Source organism: Rhamphochromis sp. 'chilingali' (genome assembly GCF_963969265.1).
Source record: "Rhamphochromis sp. 'chilingali' genome assembly, chromosome: 8".
Taxonomy (NCBI): domain Eukaryota; kingdom Metazoa; phylum Chordata; class Actinopteri; order Cichliformes; family Cichlidae; genus Rhamphochromis; species Rhamphochromis sp. 'chilingali'.
In genome coordinates, this window is record NC_137935.1 from 9,930,490 (window position 1) to 9,952,475 (window position 21,986).

At 41.2% G+C, this 21,986-nt stretch overlaps 1 protein-coding gene and 1 long non-coding RNA gene across 3 annotated transcripts; both read left to right on the forward strand.

The window, feature by feature from the left end:
- On the forward strand, positions 1-1,539 carry LOC308401491. 2 transcript variants are annotated; one of them, XR_013972580.1, is made up of 2 exons: positions 1-751; positions 1,384-1,539. It is a non-coding gene; the product is annotated as an uncharacterized lncRNA (long non-coding RNA). The 2 variants fall into 2 exon arrangements; XR_013972581.1 differs by having other exon boundaries at positions 1-686.
- Positions 1,540-7,241: 5,702 nt separating this feature from the next.
- On the forward strand, positions 7,242-8,090 carry LOC308401055 (olfactory receptor 2AT4-like; the record flags this gene model as incomplete). The annotated part of the gene is made up of 2 exons (XM_080889115.1): positions 7,242-7,466; positions 7,911-8,090. 2 exons carry the CDS (start codon positions 7,242-7,244, stop codon positions 8,088-8,090), a joined length of 405 nt encoding a protein of 134 aa, XP_080745241.1.
- Between the last annotated feature and the right edge of the window lie 13,896 nt (positions 8,091-21,986).

Consider the following 21,986-nt stretch of genomic DNA (forward strand, 5'->3'; position numbering starts at 1 on the left):
CACTCAGAAAAAGTGACACAGAAAGTTGCCTGTTGTCTTAAATACTTCTCGTTAAGTGAGAAGTTGCTCACCAAAGAGTGACACAGGAAGTTGCCTGTTATCTTGAAACGTACGTTAAAAAGTGAGAAGTTGCTCACTCACAGAAAGCTAGTAAATAATTAAATTTAATTTTGTTAAAAAAAAAAAAAAAAACGAAAGAAAACTGAAAACGGGTCTCACAGACCCGATTACCATACAAGGGTTAAAAGCAGTAAATTAAAAGCAGAAAGACACAGGAAGTTGCCTGTTGTTTTACGAGAAGTTGCTCGTTAAGCGAGAAGTTGCTCGCTAAGTGAGAGTTGCTCACACAAACAAAAAATTGCTAGCAATAAATTTAAAGTGACCTCAGCTGTGCCGCAGCGAAAATACTAACATAAATCCTCCTAGCGTGTAAACCCCTCTGGAAATCACTGAACATGGGTCAGAATTATTCAAAGACCACAGACAGGTCCGATAAAAAATCTAAAGTACCTGTAAAACCAAAAATTAATAAAATACAAAATAAAGTCTCAAATAACGGCTCAGTACGACTCCCATTTCCAGTTACGTGTAACCCACGTCCACGAATCGGCGAAGACTTCCATGATTACGTATCCAGAACATGCGGAAGTGCTTATGTGACTGACTTTGTTTACAACTTACGGACTGTGAGTACAATGCATTCTAATCTCTTTTCGGAGCCTTATCCCGAACGATTATCGCCAGAAAACAGGTCAGTAGAAATGTTGAATATCATTTGTGATAAGAAAAGTAGTCTGCTTAAAAAGTCCTGTAGAAAATATGATAGAATGCCGCGACGTGATGCATCAAATGTTACCGCTATGGACAAAAGGACCGGAACCAGGCGTAGATACTTTAACATCAAATAAAACTAGTGCAGGCTCTAGCAAAGAAAATAAATCTACTGCGGGAAAAGCTAGTCTTGCATGCAATGCATTCCTGGAGTAACCGAGTCACAACTCATAAGAGAGATAGGTGAATTAGACCCAAAGCATGATAAAGCATCCACAACTGCAGAGTTTTTGTGGGTAAATAATGACAAAATCACCGATTTCTTTAAGAATCTAAAGAAATTCCTGCTAACAATGTCCAGAGACAAAATTGACTTAAATGCAGTAACTATGTGTAAACAGAAGCCTGATGAATCTATCCTAGTATTCATAAAACGCTTTATGCACTGTTGGACAAGCTAGAGGTGCAAATTTAGCTCAGTTTTCCAGCAGCCGCAGACACCCAGAGTAAAAATGAATTTGTGTATTTAATTTAACACAAAGTGTGAAATGTTTGCTGACACTGATAACAGCTTATGTTTTCTCTGCCCTATGTACCGACATGATGGAGAAGGAACATCCTCTGTGTCAGCTGGACCCTCAGCAGAGAATGAACTCAACATCCTTTTTGTCCGGTACTCTATGTCACACACTGTGCCAAAAAAACGTGTACAGACGCCACTAACAGGTAATCCCATGACTGGGAGCCACACTTTTGTTTCTCTCACACTTTTCAACAACATGATAACTGCTCACACAAGTGAAGGTCAAACAGTGATTTTGTCACATAACTCAGACATAGGTTATGACATAACTACACCATGTCGTCACATAGATCTAACCTACCCTATCCACTGTACTATTTCTGCAGTTACATTGCCAGCTGAATACCAGAATATGACATTGTGGTCTAAAAGTGAGAATGATATAGGATTTATTGACTGTACACTTTATCACGTACACCTATTAAAACACAACAAGCCAGTATATGTCAAGCAACATCCCATTTCTGCCGAAAAAGCCGCAGCCCTAGATGTCATGATAGGAGATTTAGAGACTACAGGAGTAATAAAGCCTACAGTATCTCCATATAATACTCCTGTCAATCCTGTGCCAAAGCCTAACAAACCTGGCGTATGGCGTTTCATACAAGACTTAAGGCAAATTAATGCAGTCAACATTCCTCTGCCACCTCTCGTTTCAGATGTTCACAGCATATTGACATGCTTTGCATACACACTTTACCGTGGTGGATTTATGCTCCGCTCCTTTTTCTCAGTAAGACACACAGCCGTTATTTGCATTCACACATAGAAATAAGCAGTACACTTGGACTCGTTTGCCCCAAGGCATGATAGACAGCTCTGCTGCTTTCTCAATGGTGCTTCACTCCTCCAGGGCTGCACCCTGATCCACATGTGGATGACCTCCTCCTCTGTGCTCCGAGTGAAAAACTATGTCAAACTGCTACACACATGCTTCTCCAGCACCTCCAAAAGACTGGCCACAAAGCATCAGCAAAGAAAATGCAGTACTGTCAGACTTCTGTTCAATATTTGGGATTCACACTGTCTCACGGAAAACGTTCCATGACTGCAGACAGGGTCAAAGCTGTGACCTCTGTCCCTCGTCCCACTACACAGAAGGAAATGTTGTCCTTCCTGGGCATGGTGAACTATTGCAGACAGTGGATACCAGACTGTTCTTTTCATGACCACATTCTGCGTGACTGTTGTAAAAAAAAGACAAGCCTCCTCGAATACTGTGGTCCACAGAAATGACTGCCTCTTTCAATGCATTACAGGGAGTGCTGACCTCCGCCACTCAAAGGTGCTGCCTGAATTGTTCAGGAATGCCGGCCTGCCTGAGGGCAGTAGCAGCTTGCTCTATCATGATAAGGGACTGCGAGAAGCTCACACTCTCACATGACACTATTCTACACACCAATCACCAGGTCACGACCATTCTAGCAAACATAACTACACAACATATGCAAATCTCACTATAAAAGCGAGCAGCACACCCAATTCGCCAGCACATTTATTGATCCTATGCTGTGTTCTTCTGACCGACAGGATGGCTCAGACAGGCTTGACGTTCATGACTGCATGACACGTATACAGGAATCCACAGCACCACGTCCAGATTTAGAGCAAACACCTATCCCAGACTCAGCCACGGTTTATGTGGACGGGTCCTGTTCAAGGCCGAGTGACAACTCATTTCTTTGTGGCTATTCAGTGGTAACAGTGCCTGACATCATACTAGAGGCTCACTCATTACCATTTCACTCAGCACAAAAAGCAGAGCTCATGGCTTTAATACGCGCCTGTGAGCTACATTTGGATAAGCATGTGACAATTTACGCAGACAGCCGCTATGCATTTGGCGTTGTGCATGACTTTGGCACATTGTGGAGACAAAGAGGATTTAGATCTGCTGATGGAAAATAAATTGCTAAATTCTGATTTTGTTCAAAGACTTTTTCAGGCTATACAGCTACCATCGGCCGTTGCAGTTGTAAAAACGAAAGGACACAGTACAGCTGACACAGACGAAGCAACAGGTAATGCCTTAGCAGACGTGACAGCCAAGGCTGCAGCTGCATCACAGCTCCCACCTCCGCAGGAAGTATTATCTGTGCCCCTACAGCTGTCACTTGTTAAACTCCCAGACTATTTAGGAACAAATGTTGATTTAAAATTCATACAAGAGCAAGCCTCTGCATGTGATTACACCTATTGGGAGAATAATGACTGTACCTTAGATGACAGAGATGGCTTATCCAAAATCTTAAGGGTTTGATTGCCCTCCCATATTCCCTGATGCCAGTCCTTGCCCGACATTTTCACTGTGTGAGTCATGTCGGACAAAGAGGGGTAATAGGGGCAATAAAATCAAGATTTGTAATTGAGAAAACATTGCATGCAGTAAAAAGCATATTAGCAACCTGTCTAACATGTGCGCGAACTAATGCAGGTAGCTCAAAAGCAAAACATCAGCATTTACCACAACCAGATTTTCCATTTCATACATTACAAATTGATTTTACACATATGCCAGCGCAAGGAAGCATCAAGTACTTACTGGTAATAGTGGATCAATTTAGTAAATGAGTAGAAGCTTATCCAACCTCAAAAGAAACTGCAGAAGTAGTCTGTCAAAAGTTGAGCAATGAAATAATACCCAGATTCGGAATACCTCACCAGATTAACAGTGATAGAGGATCTTCATTCACATTAGAAGTAATTCAAAAGTGTGCTAAAACTTTAATGACCTGGGTCAAATTACTTCCTCAAGTCCTGTGTGAGATTAGAATGACTCCATCTGCAGTAACCAAATTATTTCCATTTGAAATAAGACTATTTCCAACACCATGGTCAGCTTCCAGAGGGGCACCGCTAGTAGAAGGTGATGTATATTGCATTGTCCACTGATGTTCACAACCTGGTAGAAAAACTGAATAATAACTATCAGAAAGTTTGTCTCTCTCAGCCTTTCCCCTCCACAGTTCCACCAGTGGAGACAAGGAGATGCATGTTGGAGAAGCCACTAAAACCAAGGACTCTCTGGGAGGCCGCGCGTGTTCCAGCCCCAGACTGTACTGGCAGTGACGAAGAACCAGCATCCTTACGGACGGACAACCTCAGTGGATTCATGCCAGCAGGGTTAAGACCAGCCCAATCGGACCATCTCAGGCGTCGGATCAAGCAGACGACATCTCCGGCGAGCCAGCGCCCGGAACTAGAGCAAATAAACACACACGGGTAGATGACATCTCAGGCGAGCCAGCGCCCGGATCCAAAAGTTACATACACACACGCAATCACTGATTAACACACAACGTCTGAAAGAACAACAACAAGGTACTCAAACATCCAGCAGGAACAGAAAGCCAAAAGTACCACATGATGTCTAACCTGATAAAGCCAGACTCATTCCATCCTGATAATGGAGAAAATGAAATGCCCATTGTCATCATACGGCGCGTATTCAGTGTCTCTCGAACCTGGGACCAGGCCAGAAGACGACTGAAGAACTGTCTTTCTTATATATTTAGGTTATTTATCATATCTATCGCATTAACCTTAGGATTTCTCTTTGCTATTTTGTATTGTAGACTGCAACCATGTTCATATTTCTGCAGGTCATATTTTGCTGACTATACCTCATGCTCTATTTTGCAAGACACCTACTTAATGCACTCCTCACGTTCCCTAAAATCAGTAAATAGCAACATAGACGCCACTAATGAACCATTTTATGCACCCTCTAGAACAGGAGCTAACGCCTGGTATGAAAATGCCAGAACAGCCGCTCGTGATTTAGGAAACAGTAACTGTTATGTCTGTTCAAAGGCTAATCCAGAACAGGTAATAGTAGGATACCCCATATCCGGTTTCCCCCTCACTGAGGGACTAGAGGAAATCGGCGGAGATAATGCTCTCCTTAAAGACGCTTTACAGTTGACTCTGAGCCCTCTCGACTGCCTACTTAGACACACACACACACCAACTAACCCTGAGACTCCATTAGGCGAATTATTGAAGTTATCTAATGACACCGCAGGGACCTGCGCCCCAATGAAACGCCCTAAGAATAGGTTAAAACCCTCACTGCCCTTAGGATAGATCCCTCTCCATTTTAATACTAGCATGATATGTCTGCGCAGACTAAAGTTAACTGGCCCAGACACACACATAGATTATACAAAGGATAACTATACATTCTTCTCTGACTCCCCAGGTGCACGCTGTAATGAGACATGGCTAGCTGTCTCTGTGGCTGAAGTTGTATCATATCTGGAGGAACACACACACAGTTCAAGTTCGAGCAGAGAATCGATCATTGTTCCCCCAGAGGGTGTCTTAAATGACACTGACTGGGGGGAGTTAGTTAAATCACACATGGTCACGCGCCTAACTAGAGCAATCCCACATGCTTATTGGATGTGCAATAATACTCTTAGATTAGCTTTACCTGTTAATTGGACCGGTACCTGTGGTTTAGTAACCGTTGATGTATGCTGTACTTTCATTCCCAATAACACCGCCCCTAACGGTTCATTCACACAAGCTATGAATAAACTTGAAGCATTGCAGATAGAACTAATTGCCAATACAGGCCACGGTCAGTGGCTACATAAGTGGCTACAGGACACGTTTGGAAGATGGAAGGAACTAATTGTAGCCTTTGTAACCGTTGCAGCATGTTTTCGATGATTATTGTCTGTTGTGTGATACCATGTATACGCTCTCAGAATTTTTGATATTAAGCTTGCTCGAAGGACCAGTTACAGTTATGATTTGTCTTTATATTATGTTATTACATTCTGTCTTTATACTATGTTATCATTTCATGATAAAAGGAGAGAACTGTTATGATATTTTGATACCACGGTTAGCATTTACAGGAGATTGTTTTATACTCAATAAGGCCCATTTAATAGTTGTTTTTCTCTTTCTCTGTGACCCAAGAATTAATGTGTAAGACTCACAAGCTGGTACCCCAAGGTCGAAAACACCACAGAGACGAGACCACTTCCTTACTCCCATCCTCCCTTCCTTATCTCTTAGAAGGAGGCTCGTTAAAGGCTAGGTGGTTTGTTTCAGAATTCACTAATGAAAGAACTCTGTATTCTGTGTATTTTGCTGGGATGATCATAAATTGTAGCTGAACTGATAAACTACACACAGGATACTTCTTTGCTCACAAGGCAGGAAGACATTTCCTTATTTGGTCTGTACTGGTTTGAACTGAGAACTTGCTGACACACGAACCTTTTTTTCCTCTATATAAACTGCTGTGTATCAAATAAACCTTTGAGTCGATTGGGAAGGCAACCTAAAGCAGTCTCTGTTTTCTTGTTCTCCCAAGCTGCTCCCGAGCTCGTACTAACACGCTGAATGGCATACCTGAGTGTTACTTTAAATAATTAGGAATCTTATAAGGAAAGGACAAAACTCTGCTTATCGCTCACGCCACGGAGGAAACCCGGGACGGCAATTTCCTTCAATCCTCATCTATCATTGGTTTTGGAGGGTGGGGGTGACATCATACATCATGTAATCTGCAGTCTCTGGTGATATGTAAACACAGAGACTTGATATCCAGCGTGATTGGATGAGGGAGCTGCCAAGTTAAGACTTCCTGTTGTTGTGAGACTTAAAACGTGAAAGCACTGTTGTGTAGTTAACCCAAACCTGTTTGGGTTTAGAAGGCTTATAACAGTTTTTGTTTTGTTTTTTTACAACTGTTTATCACTGTTAACGATTTTCGGCATATTTTTACTTCTTCAACTACATCTTGAAACCTTTTGTAATTTAATTATTTTTGTTAAATATGTCTTTACAGAATGCTTCAATCAAACTAACTTATTTTATTATAGGTGGTTTTGACACAGTCAAAAGGCCTGTAGCAGTTGGTGTGGTTATGCTGATAACCTATTTATTAGCTGTTTTTGCAAGTTTGGTCAATATCATCTTCATTGTTTCTGACAAGCAGTTACACAAACCAATGTATCTTCTGATTTGCAATCTTGCCGTTGTTGACATACTTTATACCTCTAGTTCCACTCCAACAATGATCGGGGTTCTACTTGCTGGTGTTAATACCATATCATACGTGGAGTGTATAATTCAAATGTATGTTTACCAGGTGGGAGCAACAATGGAGATGTTGTCTTTAACAATTATGGCATTTGATCGATTAATTGCTATAATCTATCCTCTTCAGTATCATAGTTATTTAACAAATACACGTACACTAGTATTTACATACATTGTGTGGATTGTTGCCTGTAGTTTTGCACTTTTTCCACCTGTAACAGCTACACCGCTCCCTCACTGCTTTTTGAGGCTTAGGTACACTTTCTGTGACTATGGTGCAGTTATGCGAACCACTTGTGTTAACCCAGAGAAATATTTCAACCAAGTTGCCATTCTATCATTTTTTGTGTCATTTTTCACATTCACTTTCATTTGTCTTTCATATTGTGGGATCTTATTTTTTGTGAAAATATTATCAAATAATGACAAAAAGAAAATGGGAAGCACTCTTGTGAGTCACCTGATTTGTGTATCATGTTTATACTGTCCACAGTTTATCATTGTTATCTTGACCAGGTTTGGTGTGGTATTAACTCTTGAAGAACGCCAGGGTTTATTGATTGGCACCATCCTCGGTCCATCTCTTGTAAATCCTTTTGTGTATTGTCTCAGGACAAAGGAAATTAAAAGTAAGATGTTTAAGATATTCAGGAAGATTAACACAGCTGGTTAGAGCCTTGTGAACTGTGAATACACTTACTTGTAAAAATAATGGGCAGAAATACCTTACAATATGAAGTGCCTTGAGGTGACTGTTGTTGTGATTTGGCGCTATATAAATAAAACTGAATTGCATTGAAATATTAAAATATTCATATATGGACTTTCTAAATCTTGTTTGGTGATTTGTGAACTTTTAAACGCTATTTAGGTGAGAAGTCACATTTAATGCAAAAATCTTGAAGATAACTTTCGTACACAATTAAATTCTGAAACACAAAATGTTCCATACTTGCATAAAAGTATCAAAAGTAAAAGTACAAAAACACTGGGTCACCGACCCAGGACTGTGACAGAATGTCTTTATTGTTACTATACAGTTGTACAAGGAGATACAGAGCATCTCCTACTCAGTGCAAACATGCAAGGGGGCACAGTTCTGCAGCACTATATACATATGAACAGTATTAACAGAGAAAAATATATAAAATGTACAAATATACAAACCACTTTTTAAAACTAATATGTAATAAATAGTGTTATGTATATACAGTTGGGTTATTGCACATAGAATTTGTTATTGCACAGTGGTTGTTCATAGAGGAAATGGGAAAAATTGGGGGGTGGGGTGGGTTGGGGGCTGTGTTATCGATGCATGTGTGAGTTCAGGGTGGTTATGGCCTTTGGGAAGAAACTGTTTTTCAGTCTGTGGGTTTTTTTTGCTGATGCACCTGTAGTGCTTCCCTGAGGGAAGCAGGCTGAACATGTTGAAACCAGGGTGGGAACTATCCTTTTTGTTGTCCTGTTTGGATCTTTAGCCATCAGAATTGTTGTCTTAAGGCCAAGAAAGATGCCAAGCGGATTTATTTTACCAAGTGGATCATCATGGCCTTGCCATATTGGTCCATTTGATTGACCTTTATTATAATTATGTAATTATTTCGGTTGCTACAAACGGGACAGACATGACTGGGGGATGAAAGAAAGAATGAAAGAAAGAGAGGGAGAGAAAGAAAAACAGAGGGGAGAAGAGACGGTGAGAAATGGGGAAGAAAGAAAGAAAAAACAAAACACCTGGATCACTTGTATGGAGAAAAAAAACAAGAGAAAGCAAACAAAAAAAGAGCAACATAATGAATACAGCACCATCACAATCAACTAGCTAACAGTAGATAACAGTAGATACTAAATATTAAACGCTATTGTGCAGCATGCAAGATAGACAGCGCACAAAGTTCTTTGAGGCAGCAGCCAAGAAAGGTGTAGTCCGCGTCTGTGAACACCCGTGTGTACACCTGTGTGGATCAACATGCTTGTATTCCAAAGGTTTCTCCATGTAACGATCTGCTAGGGAGTGTGGGGAGCCATAGCCCCGTCCCCCAGGGCATGAAGCAGGTATGGAGGAGATGAAGAAGGTATGGAGGAGAGGTGGGAACTATCCTTGATGATGTTTACTGCTCTGCTGAGGCAGTGGGAGGAATAAATGTCCATCAGGGAGGGGAGAGGGCAGCCGACTGCCAACTTCAGGACTTCCTCTCTGTATTCTGCCTCGTCTCCCTTTGAGATGAGTCTGACTACCATGGTGTCATCAGCAAACTTCATGATGAGATTGTTGTTGTGGGTCGAACTGCAGTCGTGGGTGTAGAGAGAATACAGGAGGGGGCTCAGCACACAACCCTGTGGGGAGCCGGTGCTCAGTGTGCGAATGGATGAGAGATGAGTGCTGAGTCTTACAGTCTGGGGCTGGTTTGTGAGAAAGTCCTTTATCCAGGCACATGTGAAAGGGGGGAGGCCAAGAGTAACCAGTTTGGTGATGAGGATGTGTGGGATGATTGTATTAAAGGCTGAGCTGTAGTCCACAAAGAGCATTCGGACGTAGCTTTGCCGCTTTTCTAGGTGACTCAGCATAGAGTGGAGGGCTATGGCGATGGCGTCTTCTATGGATCTGTTTGCACGGTATTCAAACTGGTGGAGGTCGAATTCTGGGGGGAGGTAATCCTTGATTTGCTGAAGGACTAGTCTCTCAAAGCATTTCATGATTACCGGCGTGAGGGCCACAGGGTGGTAATCAATCAGGCTGGTGATGGGAGACCTCTTCGGTACTGGGATGATTGTGGATGATTTTAGACAGGATGGGATGGCTGCCTGGTCCAGTGAGAGATTGAAGATGAGGGTGAGCTGGTGGGCATATGCTCTTAGCACCTGGGGTTCACTGCTAGGGGCACACGTCTGACATCGTGTTCCGTTACAGTGAATGGAGCGGTGCAGGAACCAGGTGAGGATACGGATGGGAGCGGGGCTAAAGCAGATGAGTGCTGCTGTTGCGTTGTTTCAAAGCGGGCAAAGAAGCTGTTTATTTCCTCTGCCCGCTGCACACTCAGGTTTTCTGTTTTCACAATGCTGCCTCTGTGGTTTACGATGTCTCGTATTCCCTGCCACACCTCCTGTGTGTTGTTGCTGGACAGGTGGGACTCCTATGTTTCTTTTGTGGTCTGTCTTGGCTTCTTTAATTCCCGTTTTCAGGTTAGCTCAAACAGCCCCGTACAGAGCTCTGTCGATCAGAAGGCGACATTGTGGGCATTGAGGAGTGAGCTGATCTCGCTGGTCATCCAGGGTTTTTGGTTTGGGAAAACCCGAATGCTTTTGTCCACAGTCACATTTGCAATACAGAACTTGATATAGACCAGTACTGATCCTGTGAAAGTTTCTAGTTCCTGGTCTTCAAATATGTCCCAGTCTGTCTGTGTGAAGCAGTCCTGTAGTTTGGAGAGAGCATTTTCAGGCCAGGTTGTAACAGTCTTTGTGGTGGGCCTGGCACTGCGTCTGAGGGGTGTGTAGGCAGTGCTGCCAACTCCTCAGTAAGGAAAATCGCTATTGGCTGTCCTAAAAAACAACAACCAATCTTTTAGCAATTATTGGGGTTTTTTTTAATGTTAATTTTAAATTTTTTCAGACTGTGTGTGTGTGTGTGTGTGTGTGTTTTGTCTTTTTAAGTAGTTTTAAACCTTGTGATTCATAAAAAGTAACAGTAAAAGAAGAACATTTTTAACCATAAACCATCAAAATGGACATAGCAAGCCTCATCAGACAGCTTCAGACAAAGTCAGCAGTGGCTTCGCTCATGTGCGATTGATTTTGCAGTTTGTATGTGTGGCAGCACGAGGTGGGAATAAAGTAAATACTCTTCACAGTTTAAAAGACAATGACACCCTGGGAATTTCACCCAGGAAATACTGGAAGTAACACTAATCACCAAGAAGGCACTTAGGTTTGCTATACTCAGTACAGAGATGAGATTCAATGATAAAACAGTTTGACAATTTATTAATAATTATTTAAAACAACATATAAAAGCACAATCATAAATATCAATGTACAAATGTGCTTAAAAAAAGGTATTCAGAGCCGAGGTTTACCAGTGGAGGGGCCGGGATGCCACGCACCAACTCAAAAAAAAGAAAACTCACCAATACACCGGTGCAGCAAACTATCACCCACTGACGCTAATAAACTAAAAGAAGACAGGTGTGTAACACTCAAAAGTTCCCACCACCAAGGCGCCCCCAGTCTCCTCCACGTCAGCCCTCCGCATCTGAATAAAAGAAAAAAAAGAATATTATAATATATTACAACAAAACTAATATGCAGCGCTGGGGGATAACCCAACTGTACGCCAGCCGACTCCCGTAGCCGGTGTTGTGCCAAAAAGTGATTGTCTGCCAAAAACTGATTTCCGGGATTTCCCAAAAAGTTATTGCTCGTATTTAAACTGCTATAAGTAACTTGTTGGGCTGTAATATGTAAAACATATGTCAAATGCATCCCTTATGGATGACATAAAGTCATCTTGAGCCACAAACAACATTCGTGTAACAAGGTAGAAGCCGCAATCAGTTTTTGGCAGTGACTTTTATATAACCTTTATTTATGCAGTTAAAAAAATCTCATTAACATTAAAAATGTGTTTTGTAAGAGTAAGTTAGCCAAGAGGACAGCAGAAATGTCAGCAAATATTATAATAGTTCTGTAAAAATATTTTAAGTGGGGATAAAGGACCGGATTGGTTATAATGTAAGTACAATAACACAGAGTTGTAAAAATACTTGAAAAACTGATAATTTTTTAATTCTCTATATAACCCCTTTGTAAACCCTGTTCACCGAAGTCTATTTACGAACATGCGTAAAGATATTGCACATAAAAAACACAGAGAAACATTGGAAATCAGTTTTTGGCAGACAATCACTTTTTGGCACCACTTTAAAAGGCTGGCAGCAGCAGGAAAATAAACCTCGCAACAGGAACAGATGGTAAAAGCAAAGCAGCAGCACTTCAGTTAGCGTAGCGTTGTGTAAAACTAAGGCCCACACTCCCTGCAAAGCATAATAAGTATTTACTATAAGAACAATGAAAGGCAGAGATCGTAACAAACTGAATTACGTACCGAGTAAACAGCGTCACGAATCATGAGCAGAGTGGCTCATAGGAGGCTTCTACAGCTACGACCTAAAAACAATATCTGTTTACCACCAAGTAAGGTAATGTATGCACTACACTGAGTAAACACCTACCAGCTGCGATGGAGGCTTCAGAAGGCTGACCCACAGATGATCTCTGCAACACCAAGTGAAGTCAGGTGACCAAAAAGGAGATCACAGGTTAGCGATCCAGTAATGCTCAAATCGCCACTATTTATGCTAGCGCCCCCCTAATGTGCCAGGCCGAAAGTGGGTTGAACCGAGACATAACATTCATCCTGCCACAATCGCATAGGGGCGAATATCTCCTGCTCTGACATCAGCTAGGGGGGACTGCTGCGTGTGGACTACCTGCCGCCTGTGAGCACATTGGCATGGGCGAGGTGCCCACGGCAGCACCCGCTGCTTGATGAGAGTAAGACAGATACGTGCTTTCATGTCAAAAAGTCATCATAAGTCTCCAATAGCACCAGAAAAAGTCGCCAGATTAGTTGCTAGTTGCTTTTTGGGAAAAAAAAGTCGCTAGGGGGGGGGTCTGAAAACTCGCTAAATATAGCGACAAAGTCGCTAAGTTGGCAACACTGGGTGTAGGCGGGGGAGAGCAGGAGGGAGAGGTGGTCGGACTGACTGAGGTGGAGGAGGGGTATGGCTCTATATGCATGCTTGATGTTGGAGTAAACATGGTCTAGAGCAGGGGTAGGCAACGCCAGGCCTCGAGTGCCGGTGTCCTGCAGGTTTTAGATCTCACCCTGGGTCAACACACCTGAATCAAATGATTAGTTCATTACCAGCCCCCTGGAGAACTTCAAGACATGTTGAGGAGGTAATTTAGCCATTTGAATCAGCTGTGTTGGATCAAGGACACATCTAAAACCTGCAGGACACTGGCACTCAAGGCCTGGCGTTGCCTACCCCTGGTCTAGAGTGTTCTCTCCTCTAGTGGGACATTTGACATGCCGATAGAACTTTGGGAGTACAGTCTTTATGTTGGCCTTATTAAAGTCACCTGCAATTACGTGAACACCGTCCGGGTGGGCCCGCAGCTGTTTGTTAATGGTGTTCAGCAGGATAGAGAGCCCTGTGTTTACGTTGGCATCAGGTGGAATATACACAGCCGTGATGATCACTACCATTAGCTCTCTCAGTAGAGAAAAAAAAAGGCTGGCATCTTACTGACATGTACTCTAGGTTCGGGGAGCAGTGATTGTTTATAATTGTCCTGTTGTTACACCAGCGTCCATGCACGTAATACAAAGAAATAAGAAGGACATACAAACTAAATAAAAGAAAGGAGTACTGAGAAGGAGTGCTGTGAGCCACTGCAACACTGTGCGCCGCCATCTTAAAGAGATACAACCCACATACTGAAGTGTGCTGCTAACTCACAAAATCCAGAATTTAACTTAAAAATCCTATTCCTCACATACAAGGTCTTAATTAATCAGTCCCCGTCTTATCTTAATGACCTTATATTACCATATCACCCCATTAGAGCACTTCACTGTCGCACTGCAGGCTTACTTGTTGTTCCTAGAGTATTTAAAAGTAGAATGGGAGGGAGAGCCTTTAGTTTCCAGGCCCCTCTTCTATGAAATCAGCTTCCAGTTAGGTTTCGGGAAATGGACACTATCTCTACTGTTAAAAGGATGTTTTTCCTTCCCACTCACCAAAGTGCTTGCTCATAGGGGGTCATATGATTGTTGGGTTTTCTCTGTATATATTATTGTTGAGATTGTTTATCGGGGTCCAAGTTGTTAGGTGTGGCTCCCACATCACTTGATATTTCCGTGCTCATAGCAGAAACAGGTGAACGATACTTCTGTTGTATCATCCTTTCAATTTTAGGGTTGCTGGTGTTGGCAGCAGTGACACAGTTAAAATTGGGGTCATTACGAATTTTGGCTTCCTCATTCACAAGTTTGACAAAAACTGAAAAATGGAGGAAAAGGCACTGCATTCTTTCTTTTGAACCTCGAGGTAGCTGTTACCCGTCTCGTCTGAAGGTTGTATGCCCAGTAGTTTTCTGGTCAATCATCAAATCTCAGCAGGCCACAGCTGATCATCTCCTTTCGTTTTAGATATTTTGTTAGATCTCAAGTGTCAGGATGACTACCCCTTACAGGTGTGGGTGTCACAGGCTGGGTCTCCGACCCAGCACTCTGAGTTTTCTTTGTATTTTTTGATATGTTATTAGTTTGTGTTATTTCCTATTTGCCTTTAGTTTAGGCAGTTATTGTTCCTGGGTTTTCTATGTTTTGGGGTTTTCTATTTATTTCATTAGGTCTGTTAAGTTGTGTTGTCATTTCCTGTTTTATTCTGACAATGTCATGTGTTCTTTGTTCATTGTATTTAGCTTTCCTCTCCTGGTCCTGTCATTAGGTTTATGTCTGTCAGCTGTTTTCCCCCATGTGTCGCCACTTCCCCTGATCACCTCATGTCTGTATTTAAGCCTTTTGTTTTCTTCATGCCATTGTCAGTTCGTCTGTTTATCTCACCAGAGTTACAGTCATAGTCATAGCCTGTTTATTTTCCACCTCAGTCATAGTTATAGTTTTTGGTCTTAGTACCTTTAGTGTTTTGTTTCTTAGTGTTTTGCCAGCTTAGTGTTTTATTTCTTAGTGTTTTGCCTGTTTGCTTTGGTCTCTTGGTTCATTTCCTGCCGTCATCGCAATAAAGGTTCACTTTTCTGTTAATCATTACTATTCCTCGTCATCATCTGCTTTTGGGTCCTGTTTCCGCACACATCGGCGCACCCCGCCGTGAATCTCAGAATGCCAGAGCTGATCATCTCCTTTCATTTCAGATATTTTGTTAGATCAGAAGTGTCAGGATGACTACCCCTTACAGGTGTGGGTGTCCATACCTTGGACTGAGGATGCTGAAATGGATCATTATTTGCTGGCTGTCCTCCATAGCTCCAGTTGCAAGAGTCTCTCTTTGTGTTCAAAGCATAGAAAACTGGTAAAACTAAATACTAATCATTAATTAGTTACTGATTACTTTTTTCAAGTAACTTGACCAACAGTGTTCTTGAGTATGACAAGAATGAGGACCCACACACACGGCATTGCACCTTGCTATGCATTTTATTGATACAGGCTTTTACACACTGTGTATGAGCAGCTTTCCAGTCACACCACTCTTTCCTCTGGTCTCAGCAAAATCTTTAAAAGGGGAGACATGATTTGATGAAGGAGGTCAGGTTACATTTAAAAGCCATTCACTTTTGACGTTTATGTTCTTGCTGCTTTCAAATGGCCCGGCCTACCAATGGTACCGCTGAATTAGGAAACATGCATAGTAGCCCTCAGTAGATTTTTTGATAGCCATGTCAATGTGACACAAGTTACTTTCCTTCATAAAGCTGGCTCCCCAGCCTCTGCGTCTGTAACATTTCCAGCACATAGCAATGCTGTAAAAGTGTTTACTGGCAAAAAGATAAGGGAGGACTCTAATGCAGAAAGCATGTGGAGAAGCAGGTGTGAAGTGAAAGTTACTTAATGTACACAAGATGAAAGACTAACACAATGAATAATCGGGAACTTAAAGTGAGCGTGCCTTCCACACATGCTAAACAACTGTCTCAGTTTCTAGCTCTTCTGAGGAAATTACATATGTTGCATATGTTTTTTTGTCAATATGAATTTTGTGCTTAAAAAATGCTCCAAAAAAAGTTCTTTTCTTCATAAAGTCTGTCCAAATTATAATATAATGTTGGAATTCACTAAATGGTTGTTTGTTTTTATTTCCTTTTTTCATTTGGTTGTTGTTGGGGTTCTTTTTTTATATAGGTGTTCAAGCATTTGAAGCATCAGAGGTAAATTGGGCTTCACTGGTACTGATAAAGCCCTGTGGCATTTTGTGCTGAAGTATGGAAATAGAATTAGTGGAATTTAAAATTGATGATTTCCAATCTATCCTCATCTATCATTGGTTTTGGAGGGTGGGGGTGACATCATACTAGACTTGTAGTCTGCAGTCCCTTGTGATATGTAAACACAAAGAATTGACATCCAGTGTGATTGGATAAGGGAGCTGCCAAGTTAAAACTTCCTGTTGTTGTGAGACTTAAAATGAGAAAGCACTGTTTTGTAGTTAACCCAAACCTGTTTCAGTTTAGAAGGGTTATACCAGTTTCTTTTTTACAACTGTTAAACACGGTTAACATTTTCAGCATATTTTTACTTCTCCAACTACATCTTGAAACGTTTTGTAACTTAATATTTGTTAAATATGTCTTTACAGAATGCTTCAATCAAACTAACACATTTTATTATAGGTGGTTTTGACACAGTCAAAAGGCCTGTAGCAGTTGGTGTGGTTATGCTAATAACCTATTTACTAGCTGTTTTTGCAAGTTTGGTCAATATCATCTTCATTGTTTCTGACAAGCAGTTACACAAACCAATGTATCTTCTGATTTGCAATCTTGCTGTTGTTGACATACTTTATACCTCTAGTGCCACTCCAACAATGATCAGGGTTCTGCTTGCTGGTGTTAATACCATATCATATGTGGAGTGTATAATTCAAATGTATGTTTACCAGGTGGGAGCAACAATGGAGATGTTTTCTTTAACAATTATGGCATTTGATCGGTTAATTGCTATAATCTATCCTCTTCAGTATCATAGTTATTTAACAATTACACGTACACTAGTATTTACATACATTCTGTGGATTGTTGCCTGTAGTTTGGTGCTTTTTACACTTGTAACAGCTACACCGCTCCCTCACTGCAATTCAAGGCTTAGGTACACTTTCTGTGACTATGCTGCAGTTATGCGAACCACTTGTGTTAACCCAGAGAAATATTTCAACCAAGTTGCCAGTATATACTTTTTTGTGTCATTTTTCACATTCACTTTCATTTGTCTTTCATATTGTGGGATCTTATTTTTTGTGAAAATATTATCAAATAATGACAAAAAGAAAATGGGAAGCACTCTTGTGAGTCACCTGATTTGTGTATCATGTTTATACTGTCCACAGTTTATCATTGTTATCTTGACCAGATTTGGTGTGGTGTTAACTCTTGAAGAACGCCAGGGATCGTTAATTGGCACCATCCTCGGCCCATCTCTTGTAAATCCTTTTGTGTATTGTCTCAGGACAAAGGAAATTAAAAGTAAGATTATTAAGATATTCAGGAAGATTAACACAGCTGGTTAGAGCCTTGTGAACTGTGAATACACTTACGTACTGGCCACAAATACCTTACAATACGAAGTGCCTTGAGGCGACTGTTGTTGTGATTTGGCGCTATATAAATAAAACATAATTGCATTGAAATGTTAAAATATTCATATATGGACTTTCTAAATCTTGTTAGGTGATTTGTGAACTTTTAAACGCTATTTAGGTGAGAAGTCACATTTAATGCAAAAATGTTGAAGATAATTTTCTTACACAGTTAAGTTCTGAAACACAAAATGTTCCAATTCACTCTGGGACTTTCTGAGTTTTTATTAAAATTCAGAGACCACAAGTTTACGATTTAATTACTGAACTAACATCTTCTCTCATTGATTCTTTGACAGTTTCTTTAGTGATTATTTATAGTTTTTGTGAGCAACACTGTGTAACAATAACAATTAAGTAATTACTTTATTTTGAAACAAAATAACAAAATTAATGTTTTAATGTTGTCTGAGCAGACTTTTATGACCCTAAGAATATTTATTTCCTTTGTGAAAACAGTTGAGGTCATTAAAAAACTTAAGCAACTGCTAAGAAGTCAAGGGTCACATTAAGAGAGTAAGAGGATCTTTTTGTTGAATCAACTACTAAAATAGCAAACTTCAGATGGGAAAGGAACGGACCGTGAACAGAAAGATGTCTAAATTTAAAAATTAGATTTTTTTCTATAAACTAAAAACATTTTCATCTTATATATGAGAAGTTTTTTGGGCTACAACCCACATACTGAAGTGTGCTGCTAACTCACAAATGGATATATTATATGAAATATTAGTGCTCACTATATTTGCCAGTTAACACTTTGAAACATTCTCATTAAGCTGCAATCTGAATGTATGCTGTGACAAGAAATGTTTTGCAGGGCAAATACTGTCCATGACATTATCATTATAATTATTACTAACACAAGAAGAGTGATAAATGCATCTCCCCTGACCTGATATTTTTTGGTTATTTTATAAAAAGATAGAAAACATGATGATGATAATAGAAAAACTTAAGAAATCTTTGGGGGGTTTTTTGGGGGTTTTTTTTTAATTCACCTCCAGCCATATGCAGTTAGTATTTTTTTGGGAGGGCTGCATAACAGTACACCTATGGTGGGTAAAATTGCAAATTAAATTGAAAATATATGATGGCAAACTCCAAATGGCAAACCTGGACTAAAATCACTCAAACTAATTTCATACACTGGTTTTAAAACCTTTTTTAACGATATTTGGCCCAGTTGTATGACAACTGTATCCTCTGAAGCTTCTCTCTATGAGATTCATGAGACAGCCACCTGAAATGGTTTTCTAATAGTCTTCAAGGACTTCCCAGGGGAGCTGAGTACTTGTTGGCCCTTTTGCCTTTGCTCTGCAATCCATCTCATCCCAAACCACCTCAGTTGGGTTTAGGGCAGATGACGGTGGAGTCCAGGCTATCTGGTGCAGAGCTCCATCACTCTCCTTATTGCTCAAATAGTCCTTATACAGCCTAGGTGTGTTTGGGGTCACTCTCCTGTTGAAAAATAAATGATGGTCCAACTAAATGCAAACCAGATAGGAAGGCATGTGACCAATGTTCCCTCTAATTTCTCATCAAAGTCAAAGTCAACTTTATTTGTCAATTCTGCCACATGTACAGGACATACAGAGAATAGAAATTCCGTTACTCTCAAACCCTAGATGAAATAGCAATGAACATTTAAATATAAGAGTGATTAAAAAATGCAAATAAAATAATTAAAAAGTAAAAATTTAAATAAATACAATACAAATTAACAAGAAAGCTATACAATATACAATATACAATATTCAGGTAAGGGTAAATGACATTAAGTGTAAACCAGGCAGAGTAGTGCAAATAGGCAAATAGTGCAAATGGAGATTTAGTAATGTACAGTAAGAGATAGTATAACAACAAAGTCTTATGAGGTAGTGGCAGTCCAATGCTCCACAAAGTGACTGGTAACTGGTGCAGGCCAGTGAGTGAGTCAGAGTGTGTGTGTGTGTGTGTGTGTGTGTGTGTGTGTGTGTGTGTGTGTGTGTGTGTGTGTGTGCAGAATCGGGAGGGAGTTAAGCTTCCTGACAGCCTGATGGATGAAGCTGTCCTTCAGTCTGCTGGTCCTGGCCTGGAGACTCCGCAGTCTCCTCCCTGACGGCAGCAGCTTGAAGAAGCTTTGCATTGGGTGCGTGGGATCAGCCGCTATGCAAAGGGCTTTTTTAGTGAGACGGGTGCTGTAAATGTCCTGGAGGGAGGGGAGAGAGACACCAATGATCCTCTCTGCAGCTCTCACTATGCGTTGGAGGGTTCTATGACAGGACGCATTGCAGGCTCCAAACCACACAGTGATGCAGCTCGACAGGATGCTCTCGATGGTGCCTCTGTAGAAAGTGTACATGATGGGGGCTGGTGCTCCTGCTCTTCTTAGTTTGCGGAGAAAGAAGAGACGCTGCTGTGATTTCTTGGCCAGTGCTGTGGTGTTGTACGTCCAGGAGAGATCCTCTGTGATGTGCACACCCAAGAACTTGGTGCTGCTCACTCACTCCACAGACGCTCCGTCAATGGTCAGAGGAGCATGTTGGGTGTGCATTCTCCTGAAGTCCACAACAATCTCCTTCGTCTTCTCCACATTCAGAGAGAGATTGTTGTCAACACACCACGTGGCCAGGCGTCTCACCTCACTTCTGTAGTCGGTCTCATCCCTGTTGCTAATGAGACCCACCACCGTTGTGTCGTCCGCAAACTTGATGAAGAGGTTGGAGCTATATGATGGAGTGCAGTCATGGGTCAGCAGAGTGAAGAGGAGGGGGCTCAGCACACATCCCTGCGGGGCCCCCGTGTTTAAAATGATGGTGCTGGATGTATTACTGCCGACCCGTACTGCTTGAGGTCTTCCGGTGAGGAAATCCAACAGCCAGTTGCACAGTGAGGTGTTGAGCCCCAGCTGGACCAGTTTTTGAGTGAGCTGTTAGGGGATTATAGTGTTGAATGCTGAACTGAAATCTATGAACAGCATTCGAACATACGAGTCTCATGTGTCTGAGCGAACGCACAAACTCCCTGAGCAATCCCTTGGACCACTGTGAGCAACAGCAGACTTGTGCACTGTGGTCACGCCAGCATCGAATCCATCCAAGTTACATGGTTTATTAAAATAATCAAATTACAGCATTTACATTTATGTTAGACTACTTTTAATTAACTGTTTTAGCCCACTTACAATGAAAAGTTAAAAAAGTCTTGTTCATGACCTGTGTAGTATGTTAACACTACTGGAAGTAAAAATAACTTGAACTCCAATTTTGAAAACAAAACTTTCTTTCTTTCTTTCTTTTTTTTTTAATTTCTTTATTATTTTATATAAAGATCTGACTTGTACCATGAGTCTGTGGTCTGGGAGAGAGTCCTGTAACTCTGTCTGCAAAATACAGAATATAATAACCAATGTTGGGCCATTAATTATATAGTTACTTCTTCAAAAAAGTAACTGAGTTATGCAAACAACAATGTTTTTTTGCAGCTCTTTACCTAAACGTGCAGCCAAGGCGTTTTTTTAAATAAACATTTCAAACTATTTGCAGAACAATCAGGTGTTCTGCATCAGATTTGATGCCACACAAATTATTTGTGCCACTCCAAAAAACCATTTCTGTCCACTATGAGGTAAAGGAGAACAACAGCCTGATACCTGCAGGCCTGACAGCAGGAGATGTATCACTTCTGTAACATGTTGCTATATCATCTTTTGATTGGTCGACATGGTACATTTTTCGACCAATAGGAACGGGCGGGGTTTTTTTGGTTTGGGTTTTGCTCACAGGCGGAGATTTCTTTCAAGCGTTTTCCTTATAAAACGGCATTCACTAAGAGAATGATGCCCTGCGTGTTGCGAGCCAAAACACACTAAAACTAAACAGTCTGAAACAGGAGAAACAACCGAATTTATTGAATACTGCAAGGTGTCCGTGAGGCTTGGGCCTGTCATGGACGGGGAAGAGAACACAACACTGGGTATTTTCCAGTGTAGGAACTCTGGGGATGAGAAATATAGGTGAGGGAGCATCACTGTGAATAGTAGGGGAACAATACTGATTAACGGCTTGTCCAAAATAATAACTAAAGACTCACAGGGTAATGCCACAATCTTTCTTAAGCAGGAGTGGAGGCTAACCCATAGAGGGGTGGTCCGGATGGCAGTGGAGCAGCTAGGCAGTCAGGTGAGCAAGGAGATGGCCGAAACAGTT